The 24,326-nt window shown below is 49.1% G+C and overlaps 3 protein-coding genes across 3 annotated transcripts; all 3 read left to right on the plus strand.

Moving 5' to 3' along the window:
* Positions 1-136: 136 nt before the first annotated feature.
* On the plus strand, positions 137-1,453 carry LOC136496290 (probable calcium-binding protein CML32). The gene is made up of 2 exons (XM_066491939.1): positions 137-819; positions 1,371-1,453. The coding sequence occupies exons 1-2, from the start codon at positions 246-248 to the stop codon at positions 1,451-1,453; spliced, it is 657 nt and encodes a 218-aa protein (XP_066348036.1). The 5' UTR covers positions 137-245.
* A 316-nt stretch (positions 1,454-1,769) lies between these two features.
* LOC136498133 (multiple C2 domain and transmembrane region protein 5-like) lies at positions 1,770-5,847 on the plus strand. Its single transcript, XM_066494078.1, has one exon. It carries the CDS (start codon positions 2,374-2,376, stop codon positions 5,503-5,505), a length of 3,132 nt encoding a protein of 1,043 aa, XP_066350175.1. The 5' UTR covers positions 1,770-2,373; the 3' UTR covers positions 5,506-5,847.
* Positions 5,848-6,335: 488 nt separating this feature from the next.
* LOC136497983 (protein FAR1-RELATED SEQUENCE 5-like) lies at positions 6,336-9,598 on the plus strand. Its single transcript, XM_066493902.1, has 4 exons — positions 6,336-6,820; positions 6,945-7,142; positions 7,221-9,027; positions 9,112-9,598. Exons 1-4 carry the CDS (start codon positions 6,394-6,396, stop codon positions 9,545-9,547), a joined length of 2,868 nt encoding a protein of 955 aa, XP_066349999.1. The 5' UTR covers positions 6,336-6,393; the 3' UTR covers positions 9,548-9,598.
* Positions 9,599-24,326: the final 14,728 nt, after the last annotated feature.

A 24,326-nucleotide genomic window follows, 5' to 3' on the forward strand; every position in this document is an offset into this window, starting at 1 on the left:
AGGCGACTGGCTGCTGCTCCTCTGTTTGGCCGTCCCCTGCTGCCTCCCCTTGCTAGTCCCTGTCCCTGCTATAAACAACCAACGCTGTCCTCGCGTTCCTCATGAAATAAAAGAAGCGATTTTGACACCACACAAATTAAAGGAGAGAAGAGAACGCAGGGCAGCCAGAGCGTGGCTCCGCTGAAGCACACCAGCAGGGGTGAGCGAGAGAATCTATACGCCGAGGTCGACCTCGAGCTTGAAGGATGGACACGAACCTAGGCGTGGTGGCGGTGGTGAAGCTGGCGCTGGCGAAGGGGACGCCGTCGGCGTCATTCTGGCTCCGAAACGGGAGCCTGAACGCGGTGCGCCTCCACAGCGTGTTCGACCACAACGGGGACGGCGAGATCACGATGGATGAGCTGGCGCAGGCGCTGGACGCGCTAGGCCTGGACGGCGACCGCGTCGGCCTGGCCGCCATCGTCGGCGCCTACGTGCCCGGCGACGCCGTGAGCCTCCGCTTCGAGGACTTCGACAAGCTCCACTGCGCGCTCGGGGACGCCATCTTCGGCGTGCTCGCGGACCAGCAGGACGCCGCCGCCGCCGTCGCGGGGGCGGACGACGGCAAGGGCGGTGAGGAGGACGAGCAGGAGATGCGGGAGGCGTTCAAGGTCTTCATCGTCGACGGCTTCATCTCCGCCGCCGAGCTGCAGGAGGTGCCCAAGAAGCTAGGACTCCCCAAGGCCAGCAGCATGGACTGGGCGGCCGACGCTCTCCCGCCAAATCCAACCTGGACGCCACGATGGACAACCACGTCGGTTAAAAAATTGAAACAAAAGGGTATGGGCTACGAATACGCCACTAACAAAGATTATGGACCCAAAAACCCACTTTCAGAGTTAATGGACCTAAGTAAAACTATAGCGCAAGTTGATGGACCACCCATGTATTTAACTCTTATTTATTTGTTTATATCTATCTTTCTATCTATCTATCTGCCTATGCAAATAATTCTAGAATTGCATGCATGTATCACCAAACGAGTAGGACTACTTTGGACCTATCAAGAGCACTAGACAGTAGCAGGAGGGACAGGGATCCCCTCATCGATATTCTCATATAGATCCTGGGCTTCGCCAAGATCATCTTATATTAATATACAATGTATTAAAGACATATGACGTAGGGTATTACGTCAAGCTGACGGCCTGAACCTGTCTAAATCGTTGTCTCTACATTCTGTGTCACGATTCGATTCTGACCACGTACACCTTCATCGATTTATCTACTGCCACGTACGTACTCCTCGCTATACAGCCGACCATATTTCTGCCTCCGCCGATCCATCAAGTACATATACACTAGTATATAAAATATAAATATACATGGAGGCGGCGCCGACGGAGCAGCTGCAGTGGTGATGCTGTGGTGCCCAGCTGACAGTGACAAGGAGCACGAGACAAAGCCGGTTTAGATGCCGGAATTTTTGGCAAAATGATACTCTAGCAATTTCGTTGTTATTTAGCAATTAGTGTTTAATCATAGTTCAATTAGGCTTAAAAGATTCGTCTCGTGGATTTCGTCTAAACTGTGTAATTAGTTTTATTTTTTATTTATATTTAATACTTCATGCATGCGTCCAAAGATTCGATGTGACAAGAAATCTTAAAAAATTTAGAATTTTGGGAGGAACTAAACGGTACCACATAATTTTTGATGAGCATATATACAGTACATAACATACAGGTAGAGCAAGCAAGCACACCGACAGCAGCAGACTGCCCGTGCTGTGCCTGCACCTGCACCTGCACCTGCACCTGCACTGCTGCACAGAAGAGAAGAGAAGGCAACGCCAACGGCCGACCGACCGACCGACCGACGGACGGACGGGGAAGGTTGCGAGTCGCAGTCGTCCTCTTAACAGCTCCAACAAGGTCGTGAGTGAAGTGGAGTCGTGGTGGGACGCCACGCGAATCGACGCCCATCGTCTTCATCACGCACGACGCGGCCGCGCGCCTCTTCCATTCCACTTATTCCACTCCTCTCTCTTCCGCTTCTTGTCCTTCGCCACCACCAGCCAGCAGACCGCAGCGGATGAAGAATATCGTCAAGCATGGCGTGTACGGTGATCATCATCAGTCGATCCCCAGCAGGCTAGCTCCATATGATCCTCCTCAATTCCTCTTCCTCTAGCTAGCTAACCGTCCCGCACCACCCACCACCATAGATCATCTCATCTCATCTCATCTCATCCATCCAGGCACGCACCACCAACCGTCCCTCCACCAATTCCCATCCCAAATTCATTCCGATTATACGTATTGATCAACCCAACCAACCCCATACCATACCCGCCGGTTGTTGGTACTGGTAGGCACCGGCCAGCAGCCAGCCATGAAGCTCGTCGTCGAGATCTCCGACGCCGCCGACCTCGCCCCCAAGGACGGCGCCGCCTCCTGCAACCCCTACGTGGAGGTCGACTTCGACGACCAGCGCCAGCGCACCGCCACCAAGCCCGCCGACCGCTCCCCGTACTGGAACCAGACGCTGGTCTTCGACGTCCGCGACCCCGCGCGCTTCCCCTCCCTCCCCGTCGACGTCTCCGTCTTCCACGACCGACGCCTCCAGGACCACAACGCACTCCGCCCGCACACCTTCCTGGGCCGCGTCCGCATCAACGGCGCCTCCGTCGCGCCGTCGCCAGAGGAGGCCGTCCTGCAGAGGTACCCGCTCGAGAAGCGGGGGCTCTTCTCACGCGTCTCGGGAGACATCGCGCTCAGGATCTACCTCGTCGGGGATGTCAATGAAACCGTACCTGTTTCTGCTGCTCCCAACCAGCAACAGGAGTCCGTCGCCGCCGCCGCCGCCAGCGGAGACCCCGAAAGGATCGTCAGGTCCGCCTTCGCGCCACAGCAGCCGCCGCCGGTGGAGCAGTCAGAAGCCCAGGGGCAGGGGAAGAGCGGCGGAGGCCCAGCAGGGGATGAGCACGAGGCACGGCCTCCTCGCATCTTCCGCTCCGTGCCAGCCTCGGGAGGAGGAGGAGGTGGCGGAGGAGCCGACCAGCAGCCTCGCCGCACTCTCCACGCCGTGGCCGCGCCTCCTCCTCCACCCGGCCAGACGGTCGTCATGCCCAAACCCACTGCCGCCGCCCCTCCCGGCCCCGCCTTCGGCCTGGTCGAGACCAAGCCTCCTCTGCCGGCCAAGATGGGCCCGCGCGCCGCCGCCGCCGCCGCCGCCAAGATCGCGTCCACGTACGACATGGTGGAGCCGATGACGTACCTGTACGTGAGCGTGGTGAAGGCGCGCGACCTCCCCAACATGGACGTCACCGGTGCGCTGGACCCCTACGTGGAGGTGAAGCTCGGCAACTTCAAGGGCGTCACCAAGCACCTGGACAAGAACCCCAACCCGGTGTGGCGCCAGACCTTCGCCTTCTCCCAGGAGCACCTGCAGTCCAACCAGCTGGAGGTGGTCGTCAAGGACAAGGACATGATCAAGGACGACTTCGTCGGCCGCGTCCTCTTCGACATGACCGACATCCCTAAGCGGCTGCCCCCCGACAGCCCGCTCGCGCCGCAGTGGTACCGCCTCGCCGACCGGCACGGCGAGAAGCTGCGGCACGGCGAGATCATGCTCGCCGTGTGGATCGGCACGCAGGCCGACGAGGCGTTCCCGGAGGCGTGGCACTCGGACGCGCACTCGCTGCCCTTCGAGGGCCTCTCCAACACCAGGTCCAAGGTCTACTACTCGCCCAAGCTCGCCTACCTCAAGGTTGTGGCCATCGCGGCGCAGGACGTGTACCCCGCCGGCTCAGAGAAGGGCCGGCCCCTGGCGCCCACCATCGCCAAGATCCAGCTCGGGTGGCAGGTCCGTCGGACGCGGCCGGGGCAGCCGCAGGGCTCCCCCAACCCCGTGTGGAACGAGGAGTTCATGTTCGTGGCGGGCGAGCCGTTCGACGAGCCGCTGGTGGTGACGGTGGAGGAGCGCGTGGCGGCGGGGCGCGACGAGCCCGTGGGCCGGGTGATCATCCCCGTGGTCTCGCCGTACGTGTACCGCAACGACCTGGCCAAGTCGGTGGAATCCAAGTGGTTCAACCTTTCGCGCGCGCTGACGGCGGACGAGGCCGCGGCGGGCGTCACCGCCGCCAAGGCCCTGGCGGAGAAGACGACCTTCTCGACCAAGATCCACCTGCGGCTGAGCCTGGAGACGGCGTACCACGTGCTGGACGAGTCGACGCACTACAGCAGCGACCTGCAGCCGTCGGCGAAGAAGCTGCGCAAGTCGTCCATCGGCATCCTGGAGCTGGGCATCCTGAGCGCCCGGAACCTGGTGCCCATGAAGGCCAAGGAAGGGCGGCTGACGGACCCCTACTGCGTGGCCAAGTACGGGTCCAAGTGGGTGCGCACCCGGACGGTGCTCAACACGCTGGCGCCGCAGTGGAACGAGCAGTACACGTGGGAGGTGTTCGACCCCTGCACCATCGTCACCGTCGCCGTGTTCGACAACGGGCACGTCCTCGGTGGCGGCGAGGGCAGCAAGGACCAGCGGATCGGCAAGGTGCGCGTGCGGCTGTCGACGCTGGAGATCGACCGCGTCTACACCCACTTCTACCCGCTGATGACGCTCACCCCGGGCGGGCTGAAGAAGACCGGGGAGCTGCACCTGGCGGTGCGCTTCACCTGCACGGCGTGGGCCAACATGCTGGGCATGTACGCCAAGCCGCTGCTGCCCAAGATGCACTACAGCCACCCCATCTCGGTGCTGCAGCTGGACTACCTCCGGTTCCAGGCCATGCAGATGGTGGCGGCGCGGCTGGGGCGCGCCGAGCCGCCGCTGCGGCGGGAGGTGGTGGAGTACATGCTGGACGTGGACTCGCACATGTTCAGCCTGCGGCGGAGCAAGGCCAACTTCAAACGCATCACCTCCCTCTTCTCGGGCGCCGTGGCCGTGGCCAAGTGGATGGACGGCATCTGCAAGTGGAAGAACCCGCTGACGACCGTCCTGGTGCACGTGCTGTTCCTCATCCTGGTGTGCTACCCGGAGCTGATCCTGCCCACCGTCTTCCTCTACCTCTTCATGATCGGCGTGTGGAACTACCGGCGGCGGCCGCGCAAGCCGCCGCACATGGACACGGTGCTGTCGCACGCCGAGTCCGGGCTGGTGCACCCGGACGAGCTGGACGAGGAGTTCGACACGTTCCCCACCAGCAAGTCCGGGGAAGTGGTGCGGATGCGCTACGACCGCCTGCGCAGCGTGGCCGGGCGGGTGCAGACGGTGGTCGGCGACCTGGCCACGCAGGGGGAGCGGGCGCAGGCGCTGCTCAGCTGGAGGGACCCGAGGGCGACGGCCATCTTCGTCATGCTCTCGCTCGTGGTGGCCGTGGTGCTCTACGTGACGCCGTTCCAGGTGGTGGCCGTGGTGCTGGGGCTCTACCTGCTGCGCCACCCGCGCTTCCGGAGCAAGCAGCCGTCGGTGCCCTTCAACTTCTACAAGAGGCTGCCGGCCAAGTCCGACATGCTGCTCTAGCGTCCCCGTGTGTAACTCGAACTGGAATTGGAATTGGATCCCTTGCAGGTTGCAGCAGCATCAGCAAGACAGCAAGCAAGCACGTTTTTTTAGTTTCTTATTAAATTACTATTTATTACCACGAATCACAAATAAATAAATGTAAATCCATAATACTCCTAGTCCTAGATAGGAGGAGTTCGATCAGTAGATGTATGTACATGAAGAAGCTGGCCACCTTTTTGTGGTTCAGAAGAGAAGAGTGGTGCGTACGGTACTCTGAATAAGGAACAGCAGCATTTTCATTCAGAAGAAGCTTCCGTTTGTCTCTGAATAAAGAACAAAATATTTATACTCCTACTAGTACATTCCGAATCACCCAGATTAGGACTATGATTCATTCATCCAGAAGCAGCAGCAGCAAAAGCCGGCAAAGCAATCATCAGTCCTGTGGGGATCAAGATCAACTAACTAAAAGGTGGTTGATGCATTCTTTTCATCCCTTTTTTTTCTCTCTCATCATCAATCATGTGATGTGGCTTGTGCCTGTGGGGGAGGGAATTGCAAGTGATCTATGAACAGGCAGGCAGGCTACATTACATAGAGTACCTACCAGTAGTAGTTGATGCATCATGCATCCACCCTTTTTCATCCTGGGTGCCACTAAACTGCATATATCCTTTTCCCTCCATGATATGAATGAATATACTACAATACAGTACAAGAATAAAGCTTTGCGTGGAAGGTGCACTGCATATTCTTTTTTCTTTCTTGTCTTTAGAGCACCCAAATGCATATCCTGTAAGTCCAATGTGATTGATGTGTGCAAATTGGGAACGGATCGTGTGCAAACTAAGCTTCCCGTGTAAACATGTAAACTAGCGACGTGGGCTCTAGGATCGTGATCTGATGGCTCCTGAGAGAGGTGGGAAATATTTGCACTTAAACGCCCGCAGCATCCCACCGGTTCGTAGATTTTTTTCACGTTACCCCCTCCTCCGTTCCGTCCTCCGTTCCGTTTGGCCGTCGTCTGGATCGCGAGTTTGCTTCGTCGGTTCGCTGGATCGCGGTTCGCTGGATCGCGACCGCCGCGCCGGCCTGGATCGCGCCGCCGCCCAACATCGCGCGGCCGCCCAACATCGCACAACATCGCGCCGCCGCCCAACATCGCGCCGCGGCCCAACATCGCGCTGCCGCCGGACTGGTTCGCCTGGTTTGCGCCGCCGGCCTTGTTCGTCGCCGGCCTGGGTCGCATCGAGAAGCCACCACGAGGGCCTGCAACGTCGTCGCTGGAGCAGCAGGGCCATCCACCACGAAGCCGGCGATCTTGCTGGACGTGAGACCCTCCATCTCCGATTTAGTCAGCCCCTCCATCTCTCCTTCCTCTGCCCTATGTCTGCAGAAACTCGCGCCGCAGCCGCAAACTATTTCATCACAGTGCATATGATGAAAACTTGCAGGTCATACTGTGATGATGGAGCCCCATCCGGCAGCGTCCACCGTGGAGACGAAGGACCCCCGTCCGATGGCCACGAACTCCACTCCGATGGTGCTCACGAACTCCGACCTAACGCTGAGCACGGGCTCGCCTCCGTCGTTGGCCACGAACGCCGCCGCAATGCTGCCTATGATCCCAGGAACACACGGCCCCGATGCAGGTTTGTTTTTTCTACAAAACTTTCATCTTTACTATCACATTGACTACGCTCATTGGTAATGTCGTCGTTAACATGCAGTCCTGTCCATCATGGACGTCGATGCTGGAGTTGTAGCCCACGTTGAGGAACCAAGCACACCACGGACTATACCTTCTCCTAATATAGCAGATAAGTGCAAAGCAAATAAAAAGCCTGTGGTGGGAATGACTTTTGATACACTCAAGGCTGCGGAGATTTTTTACAAAGACTATGCACACGATGCTGGTTTCTCGGTTCGTGTTGGTGCACATAGGAAGGAGAATGAGGTAATATTGTACCAGAGGTATTTGTGCTCAAATGAAGGATATAGGAAGAAGAGCGAAGAAGAAGTTAGTGAGCAGCCCGGGAAAAAAAAGAAGACATCAAATGTGATGGACACCCGATGTGGTTGTGAGGCTCATATTGTTGTCAAGCTTGACAATGAGAAGAAGTATCAAATATTGTCATTTGTTGAGGAGCACAATCATGTTTTCGTGTCGCCAGATAAGAGGCACCTGCTACGATCCAACCGTCAAGTTAGTGAGAGGGCAAAGAGTACTTTGTTCAACTGTCATAAGGCTAGCATTGGCACGTCACAGGCATTTCGACTTCTCCAAGTCACTGACGGTGGATTTAAGCATGTTGGTTGCACGCTGAGGGATTTGAAGAACTACTACCGTGACCTGAGGACCAAAATCAAAGATGCTGATGCACATATGTTTGTGCATCAACTTGAGCGAAAGAAGGAAGCAAATCCTGCCTTCTTTTATGAGTTTATGGTGGATAAAGAAGGACGACTTGTGCGTGTCTTCTGGGCAGATGCCACATGTAGAAAAAATTGCAGTGTTTTTGGTGATGTGCTTTCGGTAGATTCTACATATACTACCAACCAATATGATATGAAGTTTGTGCCATTCACTGGGGTCAATCATCACTTGCAAAGTGTTTTCCTTGGCGCAGCGTTTCTGGCTGATGAAAAGATCGACTCATATGTATGGTTGTTTCAGACCTTTCTTAAGGCTACTGGTGGAGTAGCACCTCATCTAATCATAACAGATGAAGATGCGAGCATGAAGGCTGCTATTGCTCAGGTTCTACCAAATACAACTCATAGACTTTGCATGTGGCATATCATGGATAAGGTTCCTGAGAAGGTTGGGCCAGACATAAAAAATGATGAGGACTTCTGGAAATTATTAAACGAGTGTGTTTGGGGCTCCGAGAATTCAGATGAGTTTGAGTCTAAATGGAATTCTATCATGACAACGTATGTGCTCACTGAAAATGAGTGGTTTTCCACAAAGTTCGCCAGCCGAGAATCATGGATCCCAGCATACTTTATGGACATACCTCTAGCAGGACTTCTTAGGACTACATCACGATCGGAAAGTGCAAATTCTTTCTTTAACCGTTTCATTCATCGAAAATTATCCTTTGTTGAGTTTTGGCTGAGGTTTTCAACAGCTTTGGAGTGCCAGCGCGAAGAGGAGTTGATAGCCGACAATAAAAGTCTTCACTCCAACCGGTCATTGATGACACCTTGGGTCATGGAGAAGCAGTGTAGTGTTGTATATACTCATGAAATTTTCAACAAGTTTCAGGAACAACTAATGGTTGCAAGAGACCATTGCATTATTCAAGGAATTTCAGAGAATGATGATAAAAAAATTGTCACTATTAGCAGCCAATCTGGTAAAGAGCGAGTAGTTCAAATGAACAAATCAAACTTGTTTGGTATGTGCTCTTGCAAATTTTATGAGTCCTATGGCATCCCATGTCGTCATATCATTCAAGTGCTTAGAGGCGAAAAACAAAATGAGATACCACCAATTTATTTTATAAAAAGGTGGGATATGAGGTGTAAAAGGTGAGTTTACAGAGTTGTTTTGTTTTATATAGACGGACTGTTTTTACATGTGCAATATTTCTGATTGGTTGTTTTATTTCATAGAGAAGTGACATTTGATGAGGAAGGTAACCTACTGGATGAAAAGGCTAAAGATCCTGTGGAGGAAGCAATGGCGAGAAAAATTTCAGATTCACGTAACAAGTTTGAAGAGCTAATCCAGATGGCCAAGAACTCTGAACAAGGAATAGAATTTTTATATTCTAGCTTATCAAACCTTGTACAACCTCTTCAAAATATCGTTCCTGCTGCTACAGCCAGTAAACAAGATGAGTTCGAATCGTTCCTTGGTGGAAAAATTCCACAAGAAGTTGAGATACATCCACCAAATGATATCAACTCCAGAGGGCGAAGCAAAAGAATCAAGAAGGGCAAGGAGCAGAAGGCGCCCAGAAAACGGATGTGTGGAAAATGCAAGCAATTAGTGGCTCATGACGCACGTAATTGCCCGCTCAATGGTGTGGAAAATGCAAGCAATTAGTGAGCTCTGAATATTTCTAGGTTCATTTTGTTAAGACATGGAAGGTTTATGTTACTGGATATTTTTAAACATGACGCACGTTCAGAATCCAGCAGATGATCTAGTCCCATCGTCAGGCCTGAACCACCACCTCGGCGAGCTCCTGGAAAAGGGGACGGGACACGGACGTGACCGGCGGCGAACCAGGCCTTGTTCGTCGAGCGACCGGACGTGGGCGGGATGTCGTGGCCGGTTGCGATGAGGCGCGACTGGAGGAAGTCGAGCGATCCGTGGTGGCGCACGGCGCGGCGGCGATCCGAGGACCGCGATGTTGGGCGGCGGCGCGATCCAGGTGACGATCGATCGGGGGGAATCGCGTACGTAACGTAACGATCGCGACCGATCGATGTTTCGCGTACGTAACGATCGCGAGATCGCGATCCCGAACGGCGGACTGACGGCCAAACGGAGGAGGGGGTCACGTGAAAAAATTCAACGAACCGGTGAGATGCTGCGGGCGTTTAAGTGCAAATATTTCCCACCTCTCTCAGGAGCCATCAGATCACGATCCTAGAGCCCACGTCGCTAGTTTACATGTTTACACGGGAAGCTTAGTTTGCACACGATCCGTTCCCGTGCAAATTAAAGGTGCCTCACTGCATGCAGTTGCATGGACCACCTTCTTATTCTTGCTTTCTTTATTTACCGTCTTTTCGGCTGGATGGATGGCATAATAATATTCTTTTTTTAAAGTCGATCGGATTGCATAATTTGAGAGTGGATAGGTGTAGGTGTACGTGTAGTCCAGCAAGCAAAGCAAAGCGAAGCGAAGCGAAGGTCGCACAAGACAGAACGGAGGAGTCTGGTCCATCATGGGGGTGGTGTCATAGGGATATGAATGAACAATATACGAATCATATATGATTCGATCGCCTTCTCTCTCAACTTTAGCTTTCTGGAGGATATACCATATATCTTTTCTACTGTATACATAAAAAAGACATGGCCATGGAGAATAAATCAAATCAAAGTTGGCCTGCCTCTGCTGCCTGACCATTCCTGTTCCTTGTGTTATGTGGATTGTAACGTTTCAACCACCCCCTCCTTCCTTCTTGCCGCAGCCGTAGTAGGAGCCGGATAGATTGGGTAATTTGCTTGGGTTGTGTTTGTCTCCCTGCAGGGTGTTCTGCTCCCTTCTTCTATAGATGGCCAAACAGCCCCACAAACTGATTTTGACCGTGTTTAATGAAAAAGTTGTTTTTTGTGTGGTAGTGATTCACCCTTGTCATGCGCCGGCCACACCTCACCGTCAGATGATCATATCTGCTTCCCCTCTCTCTCTTTCCCTCTTCCCCCCGGTAAGGAGCCGAGAAGGTCACCCTCATCGGTCAATTTGTTCTAGAAAGAAGCCACTTTAACCAAAAAAAAAAGAGAGCCCCAAAGTGTTTTCTTTTTAAATAAAAACACACGGTGGCCGTGGAATGTCTACGCCATGTCGAATCTAAATGTCATACGAAGGGATATATAGACCTCTAGTGAACCACTTTAATGTTTAAGAATCAAAAACCACACTTTCAAAGTTAATGGACCTAGGCAACAACCTATGATACGTTTAACTCTACCTTTTAATACCGTCCAACTGGTTTTGAGGCAAAGTGATGATGCGTTGTAAGGGTATTCTCAACTGCTTAACTCTCTGTTCGTTTGAGCTTGTCTGGCTGATAAGCCATGGTTAAAAATATGGTTGGCTGATTTGGTGTAAGAGAAAAATATTGTTCGTTGGCAAAAAAAAATTATAGCTTATAAACCAAATAAACCCAAAGAGAGCGTAAGTCGATTGCTATCTCATAATCCTAGGTGACATGTTCATATCAGCAATGGCTAGTATAAAAGTGTACTCGTCATCCAATGGCTTATCTTTGGCACAGTGTCCAAAATCAGTGGGGTCCCATGTTAAAAAATAATATACCCAAAAAAGACAGCTGTCACTTACGTCTCATGCAAGGGCACAGCTAGAGAGAGGGGGCAGAGACCAAGGCTGAGAGAGAACAAGTGGGTCCCATAAGCAGACTCGACTAGCATATATATAGGAGTAAGAGACATGCTTTTCTCTCATGTCTTCACTCTTTCGTATAAGCAAAATGATGACCTCGAATCCTTACGAGCCAGATAAAGTGGCATCGTTGGAGATGCCTAACTAAGAGTAAGAGTACTGACAATTACAGCAGGAGCATGCTCTAAATCAAAGACTTGTCCAAGTCTTAATTACATAATACAGTAGCTAGTATATATTAGTGGATTGTAGTGTCCATGCATGCATGTATGCAGCCCAGCTAGCATGGGTTGGATCGGAGAATGACATGTAACCAACCAAGTCAGAAACACGAAGGAAGGAATGATACGATGAAGGATCATATACTCCCTCCGTCAATTGTTACGGGATGCGTGGAGATTAAACTTTCTCAACTTTAACTAGTTTTGTAAAAAATACGTGCAATATTTATATCTCTAAATAAACTTATTATAAAAAAATATATTCAACGATCTATCTAAGGACGTTCAATGTAAGAAATTATTAGCAGTTTCTATAGCATAGGACATTATACCAAGAAACTATCATTTCCAATGCAAGATTTTCTATAGCATAGGACATAAGTAGTGATAGAAACCATATTTGCTCACCGATAACCGTGAAGACCCAATTTCTTAGTTAGACATGGTTTCTTGGATTTTTTTTTCTCTCTCTCCTCATTAAATCACTTGTCGCATCAGCAAATTGCCTACATGGCAGTGCAATTAATATCTATAAACCACCATAATTTCTACATTGTGAGTGCCCTAAGGGCACTCCCAACAAATAAGCTAGATGGTTTCTATCTTCATTAATTATGGTGCCAACTAAGCAAAAAGATGACTTGGCACTGCAAATAAAGAAGAGAGATGAGGAAATGGTTTCTTAGAGAAGAAACCATATCTACGCGAAAACCAACGAGAAGAGGGGTGATTGGTAGGTAACGAAGAGAGAAGGCATACGATTAGACAAAAAATTATTATGTAGGAATTATCCATTGGGAACATAGTTTCTACATGTAGTGTATACAATAATTAATAAACATAGAAACTACATGTGGTTTTTAGCATTGGGACTGCCCTAATTATACTAATTTTGTATTATAAATATTAATATTTTTTTATATATAATTGATCGAGGTAAAAAAAAATTCTCGAAAAGCGAGAAGGACTTCTATTTTAGAACGGATGGAATATAATTCTATGTTATTCATGTAGTATGCATGCTGCATGCATGGCATAGCATAGCTGTGTTGTGTCTACTGCTGCTGATTGCGCTGGGTCGTACAACCATGAACGATTAATGGAATGGGTGGACGCAACATGTAGTACAACAAGGCGGTAGTACAGTTACAGAGAGAAAACTAGCTGTGTCTTATATATTTGTAACTACTGCGGATATAAATCCCCCCCAAGCTAAGCTACTGTTAATAAGAAAGACACCCACACGGCCACACACCTCATCACCTACTAACAGATTATGGATCGATGTGCCTGTCTAGCGGTATGGCCGATATATAATGATTGTTTCGTTGGCTTGGGGCGAGGTCGGGGCATATGCAGAAACGCTAGCTATGCACTGCGTCAAGTCTGCACCCATGCCATGCCACCCACGACGACACGACAGAGACGTGACAACAAACCAAGAGGACGTTAATTAGTGTAGGAATCGAGTAGGGTGTCGGTGGGTCAGTGAGTGCCTATTATGATCGAGCCGCGTGAACAGGGAGGGTGTCCCGTCGTCGACTCACCGCTTAATTCCTACCCCTCTGTCCGAAAACAACGTCGCTACCGTCCTCGTTAATCTGTCTTAACTTTAACTAAATTTATACAAAATGTTAGCAATATTTATATCTCTATAAATAATTTACTATAAAAATATTTTTTAAGGATTCATCTAACAATCATAAATATTAATATTTTTTTATATATATTTGATCAAAATTAAAAACGATTGACTTCTTGAAAAATAAGAACGACACTCTCCTTTTCTTATACATATTTGATCAAAGTATCTATATTTAATATTAAAGAGTAAAAGTGCATATGTCTCTCTATTCACTCTTTTGTGTATAGAAGTTATAGATAGTACGTTACTATATTTAGTAGTATGTGCCTATGTGGTAAATTAGTATTTCAAATTCTAAAATTGGCTTATTGTTTCATTAGTGACTCACACTCATGACACATAATTACATGAGTTAGAACAGGCCCACAAACAAATTAACAAAAATCTGAATAGATATATGATGAAAAGTTCTATGTTCATGTAAAATTTGAGATGCAACAAAATTCTATGCAAGAATACAAAAAACTGAATCTAGCACTTGAATAGTTGCGGGTTTTATGTTCATGTCTGGTCCATAACCCACAACTATTCAAGTGCTTATTTCACTTTTTTCTTATCCCCTTGCATATTTTTTTTTGTTGCATCTTAAATTTTAGATGAACATACAATTTTTCATCATATATCTACTATGTTTTTGTTGGAATTTTTTGGGGCTTATTTGGATGGTTCTTTTTGAAACAGGAGCACCAGATATGTGATCATAACAGCGCATGTACAACCACGATATGGAATCTGATTCAAAAATATATTAGAACAAATGACACAAAACATAAATCCCGTTGCAACGTCCACAAACATGCTTGCTAGTTGTCGGGGTTATGATACCCCGGGTATCTCAAGACACCGATTAATTAGCCTCTCGGACGGCCCACGGTACACCAGCTAGTATAAGCCCAAACGATCAAGGCACAGCTAAGCTACGCGGACCTAGGCCAAACACCAAGGCAGGGATTGGCCACGACCCCTTCCCTCAGCCTTCATCGCGAGCTATGTAACTCCTCACGACCTCTCCTCCGTCCCAACCTCTGGGAGGAACAGGGAGAGATCGAGCCCCGCCAAGCACGGCTGCTCTGACAAGAGCAGGCACGCCGCACTGACCCCGCAAGGACTGAGGGGACAGCAGTCCCCTCAGCCCGGTCAGACGCCATACCTACGCCACGTAGTGTAGACAAGACAACACCGCCGAGCAGTGACGGCCAGTATGGTGCCCCATCGTCCAAATATGGCCCGGCAAGACAGATGTATGACTCTACCCACTACGGAATGGGGACCACGATGGCGGCCTTGACTTTTGAGGCCATCCAAGCCCACGAAGGCCACAACCCCGGAGCTCGGGATCGTGTCCACCGGCTTCACGAACAGCAAAATGACCAATGACCTGGGGGCGGCTACCAACTCCTGTACGATGCCCCCGGGAGATCAGGGGGCGATGGCGAAGGCCACGACAAGACAACATCACATAGGACGGCTTGCGAAGCACTACCGTGCCCACAGTGCCACCACAACCGGCACATTAGCACCACGCCATACTATGCCACGAAGTGGGCACAAGACCATGACAACAACCACGCCCGGACGTGCACTACACCAAGACAAGATGGCGTTACTTGCAAGCCAAGTTAGCTAGGTTCCCTCCCTTAGGCTCATGACCCCTAGGTTAGGAGAATCTCCTTCTTTGTATGTGACCTGGCCCCGAACTCTATATAAGGGTAGCCAGGGCACCCTTCCATGGATCATCGGACTCCCGAAGCTCTCATTCGGGCAGTCCATCTCCTAGCTCTAGCTCTCCTACCTCTTCCACTATTCTTGCACCTTTATTGTAAGAACTTCAGAGCATTTAAGCGAGGAATATGCACTCGATCATCTCTGAGACTGAACGTAGGGCTCTGGCCTAAACCAGTATAACTCCTCGTGTCTTTTGGATGCTATCATCGTCTTCCTGGAGCAGCGCGGCATTCGTATAAATTCACTAGTCGGTCTACAAAACACCGACAGTTGGTGCGCCAGGTAGGGCATAGTCGCACACTCTCATTGTTGAGAAGGAAGCGATGACTCCTCGCACTGTTGATGGATTCGCCCGTGGAACAACCCATGGCGGCCGCATCCATCATGGGAACCCTGAGTTCATCGGTGTCGAAGGGCTAGCACCCACGTCCATCTTCGGCCATAGCCAAGTCCTCCACCTTGGAGACCTAGATCCCATGGCCCACAGTGGACACACTCTTGGAACGGCCCTCGGTGGCTGCATCCTAGAGTTCACCTACATAGAGGGCTAGTACCCTCTCTCATTACCGGCCATGGCCAGGTCTTTCACCCGGGAAACCAGAGGCCTATGGCTCATGGCGAGTTCACCCACGGAATGGCCCTCGACAGCCACATCCTTTGGGGAAATGTTGACAATAATTATTGTCAATCATAAACCATCAATATACCCTGCATAAATTATTAAAAAGGATCACCAACATAGGTATAATATTTTAAACTAATGAGTTCCATGAGTTTTGGTGAATTCATAACTGCAGGAGGATTTAATTAGAAAATCGTTAAGGTGGACCTATTCGTCAAAGTAAATCACGGTTATCCTCGATGAAACTAACTTGGGAAGACTCTAGAACACTCCATAAGGCAAACCAATGGGACATAGCCTATGTCCCTGACATGTAGGGCTGGCCTGCCCCACTTGCAGGCCGTCAGCATGTGGGCCCCATGTGTCAGCCCCTTCTTCGAATGTCGGTTCTCCATCACCTTAAAGATCAAATCTATGCCATTGCTCAACGTCGGTTTGATCTGAGGGTCCAAATTTGACGTAGTCCCCTATATATACGCCCATGTATCTCCTCCCGTAGAGCCATCCTGATATCTAGAAACCCTAATCCACAATTCATATCCATCTCATCAGGATCAGAGCTAGCAATCAAGAGAAGATTTGTCCTCCAAGTTAGGATCTAGTCTTTGTAATTAGAAATAGAGAGATAGAGAGTGAGGGAAGAGTTTGAAGGAAGTGCCGGCCTATCGATGCTCTCTCTATGGCTTGTACCCTGATGGAATCAAGTTCTATTTAAGCTTGCTTCTAAGATTTCTCTGGTAATCAACTTCTGATTCAAGTAAGTATCTTGTTTATATTGTTCTTCAGGTTTGTGACTCTTTTTAGTACTTTAATCCTTGTTGCTCTTAGGTTAGAGTAGTATTCATAGTGTAAGTGTGGTGCTTAGACTTGGTTACTTGTGGATGTACCCTACATTTTGGATCGATGGTAGATCGCAAGGGTGACTTTATAGCCTTGTTGAGTCCTTTGTAGACCATCTCCCATTTGTAGGCCGAGCAGGACCTGGTTACTAGGAAAACATACTCTGCCTATGTTTCTCCTTAGTAATATCCCTAGTTGAATAGTAGAAGACATAACTTACCAAAGTTAGAACTAGAAAACCAAAGTGATCCTCTCTACACTCCTGTTGCTACTTCGGGTTAACTTAGACTTAGTTAAATTCACACATGTTTCCTTGAGTTCGATATTCTAGAATACTTTCTGGTGAAGTGCTACATCAGTATCCGTGCGCTTGTGAATTTATCTGTGTGTGTTTAAATATACCAATAGCAAACAATGAGATCGTCCGCACTGATGGGCTAACGTCCGTCACCGGCCTCTACCCCATCCAGGCCCACTGCATGGGAAGACTGGATCCTATGGTAGAGCCATGCCTTGAGCAATGCCGCCACCAGTCGAACACGGCAAATCAGGGCGCACACGAGCGATGAAACCATCCACCGCCACGCGGCATCATTGTTAGTCATCAAGTGGCTATCCTACGCCATGCCTCGCAAGTCCAAGCTCGGAACTAGGGTCAAGTCCCCCCATGGCAGACTAGCCATCCATCACACTAGCGTGAACCTTTCGCTTTCACCTAGAGGCACGTGCATCCAAGGAAGTAGGCCCACTAAGGGCATGACGTGCCATGCTGAGTGGGCCATGCCATGTTGCCCTCAGAACCCACTTCTGTAGGGATAGGTCACGCCAGCACTTCATCGAGAGCAATGACCACACCCTGAAGCGGAGGCGTGACGACCGCGATGTTGTCCTACCATAAGGACTCACGCACTTGGATTCATAAGTCCTCCCAACCAAGGACTTTAGCAAGCCGGACACAAAGAAGATGTCCTCAGGGGCTCGTGAGCCCATCGAGGACGTCGAGCTGGCAAGGATCGACCTGAGGCCACCGGAGAGGTCAACCCACATTGGCTATGACCACTTTGAGCGATAGACAAGCGCCCTCACCAGCCTATGGCCCAAGGACCGCAATAACTCCGCCATGGACAAGCGCTCGGGGCTTGCCACGCCCCGAGCAACGACTACAGAACGAACAATGACTCCCTGAATGCCCTCTTGTGATGTCAATCCTATCCCTCACTTCATTATTTGATCACATTTGCATACGCGCATAGATACATTAATGGCCCTAAACGGCTAAGGTGAAGCGTAGAACAAACTTAGGGATACAGAATGCACATGGCTCGATTCCAAGGACATGCACCGTTCGGATGGCCCAATCCGCTTTCTCATGAGCGGCCAATATCATAAACTTGCAGGGGGAGTGCACACGAGACCCCCCCCACTAGCATGCACTGCCACCCAAGAAGCCACAATTGCCATCCGCGTGCCCTCACCGCCTGTGCCCTGTAGCGCAACAGATACATAGCACAACACACAACCTCAAGCTAGCACTTGCAAGTTGCAGAAAATCAGTCCCTAAGCAAAAATCACATGCCTACCCATGCCGAACTAAGAAAGAGTGAGAGCACCACACCAGCACAAACAAAGGAAATGAGAAACCAGTGAGAAAATTGTTAGTAGGCCACGCGCACGGGCGTTTAGTCCTCATAACCTCGCCCATTAACAATGTACATAGGCTCGCAGGCCAAGAGCATCTAGCACAACTTAGGGGACCTAACCATAGCTACAGAAACTATCCTCCGTATCCACAATAGCCACGGTGGCTTCCATAGAGGCGAGGAGGTCATCCACTACCGCCAGCCCCCCACCGGGTCCTAAGAACGCCATGATGATGATCCTCAATCTAGAGGCCTTCCCAGAGATGAGCCTCCTCCACCTCGTGATGAGATGCCGTGAGCTACCCCTCTAGAACTGTAACCAAAAGAATCCCACTAAAATCCAAGAACAAAAACCCGATGATAAGAGTTAGTGGTAGTAGAAAACACACTGCTTGCTCGCACTCGAGCGGCAGCGGCCGACACTCACGCCTCAGTAACTTCCTCCTCTACAACCGAGAGAGCCACCTAGAGACCCTCTAGGCAGGCCTTCGGCTGAACCACCTCGTAGGTAAAGTTCAAATATAACCGGCAGGCCTCGTCCCTTTCAAGCATGAAGTTCCATATTCCCCGCCGCCCGGTGGAAAAGGAAGAGGAATGGGGACTCGCTGGCCCTAGTGAAAGTGCAATCAAGCCTTAATTGTGAGTTTTGGTGATAATGATCATGTAATTAGAGAACTAAAAAAATTTATCAAGATGACAAGCAAGGAATTTATATTTGAGGATGCTACACGAAACGGAAGGAGCCCCCAATTACAAATATAGATGGCTTCAAACTCAAAAGAGGTTTAAGATTCTTTTATATCTTAAATTTGAGTATAGGAAAAGCCGTACTATAAAGGGGGACACAATGCTTAAGCTAATATGTGCAACCAAGTGCTCAAACAACTACAAGCATCCTCAGATTCACTACCAAGATAGTCTACACTTCACTATTACCCTTGCTGTCTTGCATGGTGCGACACTGTCGCACTTGAAGAGAGGCAATAACGCACTTGAGTCATGGCACAAGGAAGTTAACACCCATGCTGACTTCCCCAGATGGCTCGAGACATGTTAAACGGTCTCACCCGACCCCTTGGGCGCGGGATCCGTCTTGCTCAACCCCTTAGTGCGGGCTACGTCTCGCCCAACCCTACATAATTTTGTATCCTCGCTTGGGTACTCAGTGTCTAGTGGAAGACAAGTACCCTTGAGAGAGCATTAGATTAGGTGGTTCTGCCACAACCACCTCCCTCTCTAGCTTGGCTATCCGCGCCTTTGCTTCATCTCCCGACCGAGAGAACCTCTCCCGGATGAACGCGGACTTGGTTGAGGAACTCTTCTGAAGATACTACAAGAATAAGAAGACATAGGTCTTAGCTTCATTTAGAATGAACCAACCAAAGACTCAGGGGCTAGACCCATTGGGTCCACTGTGTGGCCCTAAGTACAAACCAAGGTCACCCAACACTTGGGGGCTAGGGCACCCAACGCTCGGGGCCTAGGGCACTCGACGTGGATCATACCTCTAAGGTAGCACTAAGGGAATCCCTAGCTATGATGCTCTGACCTTCATGGCATTAGCCTAGGCTCGCAGCATAGCGGATAGACTGTCCATGTGTTTCACCATCCCGTCTAGCGCTCTGAAGCCAGAGATGAGACAACGCCGCTCCTCGACATCGTCGAACAAGCTCTCACCTTCAACATCGAAAGCTTGCATTGACAGACCTCCCCCTCCTCGTTCGGTCTGAAACCCAAGAGGGACTAGGCAGATGTCGTCCACCTATGGGGGAGAGTCAACCCGTAGCAACACCCTCGCTAGGCCATCCTCTAGAATAACTTCTAGGGGCAGCTCCAATGGGCCAAGCTTGTGAATAGGCTCAATGGGAGGCTCTTTCCCTCGGGTACCCACACTCAGGACCTGAGTAGGTCCACCCTACATAGGCCCCACCTGCATCACTAGAGAAACATCTTCCCAAGCATCTTCCAAAGGCGGCATGCCTATGTGGAAACAAGTTGTGAAGTCATTAAGGGTACGAGTGACCCAAATCTTCTTTGAAATACTCAAGTCCTCACTCTCGTTCGGGCGAACTCCTAGAGCTATGGTATCGCTAGCACTATCTAGCATGACTGCTTTGGTCAACTTCTTGGTTAACAAGGTCTTCGACCGAGAACTACGCCCAAACAGCAAGCATTAGGAACCCATTGAAAGGATCAAGATGCCCAAGAGGGGGGGGGTAAATTGGGCTAATTCTAAATTTCTTTGCAATAATTAAACTCTACGGTTAGCCCAATTAACCCCTTATGCCTAGAAAGTGTTTCTAATGATCTAACGCACAAAAGTTTAGCATCCTAAGTTCCAATCCTACTCTAACATGGCAATTCTAGGAATGTAAATGACAAGAATTGAATTACTCAAAGTAAATGCTCAAAGTGAAGAGAGAAGGAGGAACACGGCGATATTTTGCTAAGGTATCGGAGAGTCACCACTCCCCACTAGTCCTCGTTGGAGCACCCACGCAAGGGTGTATCTCCCCCTTGATCCGCGTAAGGATCAAGTGCTCTCTATGGGTTGATTCTTTGACTCTCCGTCGCGGTGAATCACCCACAATCGCTCACAACTTGAGTTGGGTCATACACAAGCTCTCCGGATGATCACCAAGCTCTCAATCACCACCAAGCCATCTAGGTGATGGCAATCACCAAGAGTAACAAGCACAGACTCTCACATGACCACGACAAGCCTAATGAGAAGGGTGAATGCACACTTTGCTACTCTTGATCTCACTAATGAGGGCTCTCTTTGGCATTCTTAAATCTCAATCACCTCACTAGGACCTTGTTCTTCTTGGCACTCTCAAAGGTGTTTCTCAGCTGTTGGAATGAGCAAAAGTACCCACACACACGAGTGGAGGTGGTATTTATAACACCGGCTGAAAAACAAACCGTTATGTGCCTCTGTGGGGTGATCGGACGCTCCGGTCATGTTGACCGGATGCTTCGGTCAGTTCTCCCTAAACTCTAGTGTTTAAAGTGTGACCGAACACTGGCCAGCATTCGGTCAGCATTGACCGGATGCGTCTGCTCGTGATTTTCCCTCTCTGGAACCTTAATGGAGTCAACCGAACGCTGGCTCTCAGTGTCTGGTCACTTCACCTCTCAGCATCTGGTAGTGCCAGACGATTTCACCTTGGTCAAATGAACTGACCAGACTCTAAGCCAGCGTCCGGTCAGTATTTGACCCTCCATTCACTTCCAACTCTCGATCATATATAAATGAAGTTTGCTCCATTAGATCTAAGGACTATTTTGGAGCCACCTAGTGCTAGTTTTATCAAGTGTGCACCACACCTAATCCACTAGACTCACCTAGGTCAAGCTACCTATCCATACCCCCCTTAATAGTATGGCCAAAGGAAAAACAAAGTCCTAAACTACTCTAAGTGTCTCTTCAACTCCAATCGACACTTAGAACTAGTCTATCCTTAACCTTGTCGTCCATCCTTTGAAAACCGAAACAATTTCCATCGTAGGGGCATGACCACCATGATTGCCTAATCGATCTCCATTATCATGACCTAACATAATTGCCTCTGCAAAACACACGTTAGTCACAGTAATCATGTATTGTCATTAATCACCGAAACCCAACTAGGGGCCTAGATGCTTTCACCCATCACCCGACAAGATCGCAAGATACAAGAATTGAACTTACATGTTCTCATCACTGGGAACATCTAGCAGTGTAGGTTTCTTCAACCGCCTGTGTAAGGTTCTAGAACCATGCTTGAAGGGGACATACTCTACCTTCAGGCCAAAGCTACCGATGATCGAGACCGTCCTAGCTAACGGCTTGTCATCGGCGAGCCTAGATGATCCCAGAGCCCTCGGCACTGTGAACAACTCATGGTAAGCCGAATTTGTACAAATCAAGGCCATGACTAGCCAAGGGAAACTGACATACCTGGCACTATCGATGCTTGCGCTCGGCGTTGCCTCTTCTTCCTCTCAAGGGCTCCATCCCATATTTTTCTTTGAGTGTGGTCCAAATGAGATGAGCATCCTCAAGTGGTTCACCATCTCTAAATATGATGGCATCAAAAACATCTTCACTCAAAGCAATAAATAAGACATTAGTAGCTTAAGCATTGTGTTGTAAGCATTTCACTTCCTCTTTAGACAAGATGGCCAAATAATCACTAAGAGGACAAATGCTTACATCTATAATCCGCTTGATATGAGGACCCATGTTCTTAAAAATAGTAAGCACACTAGTGGACCAAGATGTATAATTTGAACCATCTAAAAGTACAAGTTCTAGAGACACCCCTCACTTGTCGACATCATCTCTCAAGGCGATTAAGCCCAAAATTGAGAGCCTAGTTCCGATACCAATTGAAAGGACCTTGATGTCACCTAGAGGGGGGTGAATAGGCGCTTCTAAAAATTAACAACAAATAAAACTTCCAGTAGATTAGTAGAGTGTGCGGCACTACTGCTCTAATGTTGCAGCACTGTCGTGCCCTTGCAGATAGCTCAACACAAGCTGTGCTTAGAACTCAAACTTAGAGATATGCAAGGAGATGTCCAGTGGCAAGTCCACTAAGTACCTACACTCACAAACACACATAACCAAGTAGATCGAGTGGAACACAGATAATCCAATTCAAGACATAAAGGAATAAGGCACAAGATTTATCTCGTGGTTTAGCTTGCCAGCAAAGCTTGCCTATGTCCACGTTATTGAGGAAGCCACTAAGGCTTGGGCTTTGTAACCCTTATCCTCGTTCTCAAATCAAGAGAGTGAACTCTTGAGATGAGAGGTTTCCACTAGATCAATGGGGTGATCATAAACTTTCTCGTGGCTCACAACAAGCATGGGAGCTTTCTGGGGGACGCCTAGCCATCTAGGAGGCTTTACCTCCAAAAGTAACAAATGCGCAATGAAGATTGACGAAGCTCGATAAGTGCTCAAGGTTTTGCTTGCTCTAATCAGCTCTCTAACACTTAATCACACACTAATTATTCACTCTCACAAAGAGAGGGGTTACATAGAGCTCTCACAAGGCTTGCGAAGGGTTTGGAATGTTTGGAGCATCAGTAGCCCGACTAGGAGGCGTGGGATGAGTATATATACCCACCCCACAAAAACTAGCCATTGTAGTTCAAAAACTAGCCGTTATGACCTGTATAGGTGTGGCACTGCCGTAGCAACTCGTGGCACTACCACGGTGCAGCACTACTGCGAAAAATTGCGGCACTGCTACAACTCTGAAAAACAACGCAGGTCACCTCATGAAAAATGCCATAGCTTTTTACTCCGAACTCTATTTTTAGTGATCTTGGACTTTTTGGAAAGCTTGTCTCAAGGGCTATCCAACCCTGCAGAGAACAAGCCCTAGGATCAACTAGTGCAGGTGTAGTGCTAAGTGTTTTCTCTCATGTTAGCATTGGGGTTCGGTTAGTTGGAGCACTTAAGACTTGTCTATGATTCGTATTGCATCTCCCTTGATAGTATGACATACCTATACTCAAGATTAAGATAATATAACCATTTTAACCACTTGCGTCTTCAATGTCTTCATATGCCATTTCTTCTCAATATCACTTCATAAGCAGTTGTAATCATCTTTGTCTCATCTCTTTGAGCAAACATACATTGATCTTCTGACTTGAACCATTTCCATACATATGAGTTCACCACAATGGCTTCAAGTCACTTTCACTAATGATTTGATCCTCAACACAATATGACTCATCATAGCTTGATTAGTTCCTTGACTCAAAGTAAGTACTCGCTTCTTCACCTTAGCCATGGTACCTCGGTCCTCAAGCCATCACTTGCCTTTCACCCCCGCTTAGTCCCTCGAAGCCCTTTAATTGTTATCTTCACCTTATCAAGCCATACTCAAGTCACCTCATATTAAGCATCCATTGAAAAAACCATTTCTTAGTTATTATGATCCTTGCTTGAATATCTTTTAGATATGAATGTTGAGATCAATCAAGCTTCAGTTTGACTCGCATAGAGACATATATGGATCAACATCAATATGGTCAAGCCAATTCACGATT

This window comes from Miscanthus floridulus, chromosome 12 (genome assembly GCF_019320115.1).
Source record: "Miscanthus floridulus cultivar M001 chromosome 12, ASM1932011v1, whole genome shotgun sequence".
In the NCBI taxonomy this organism is placed as follows: domain Eukaryota; kingdom Viridiplantae; phylum Streptophyta; class Magnoliopsida; order Poales; family Poaceae; genus Miscanthus; species Miscanthus floridulus.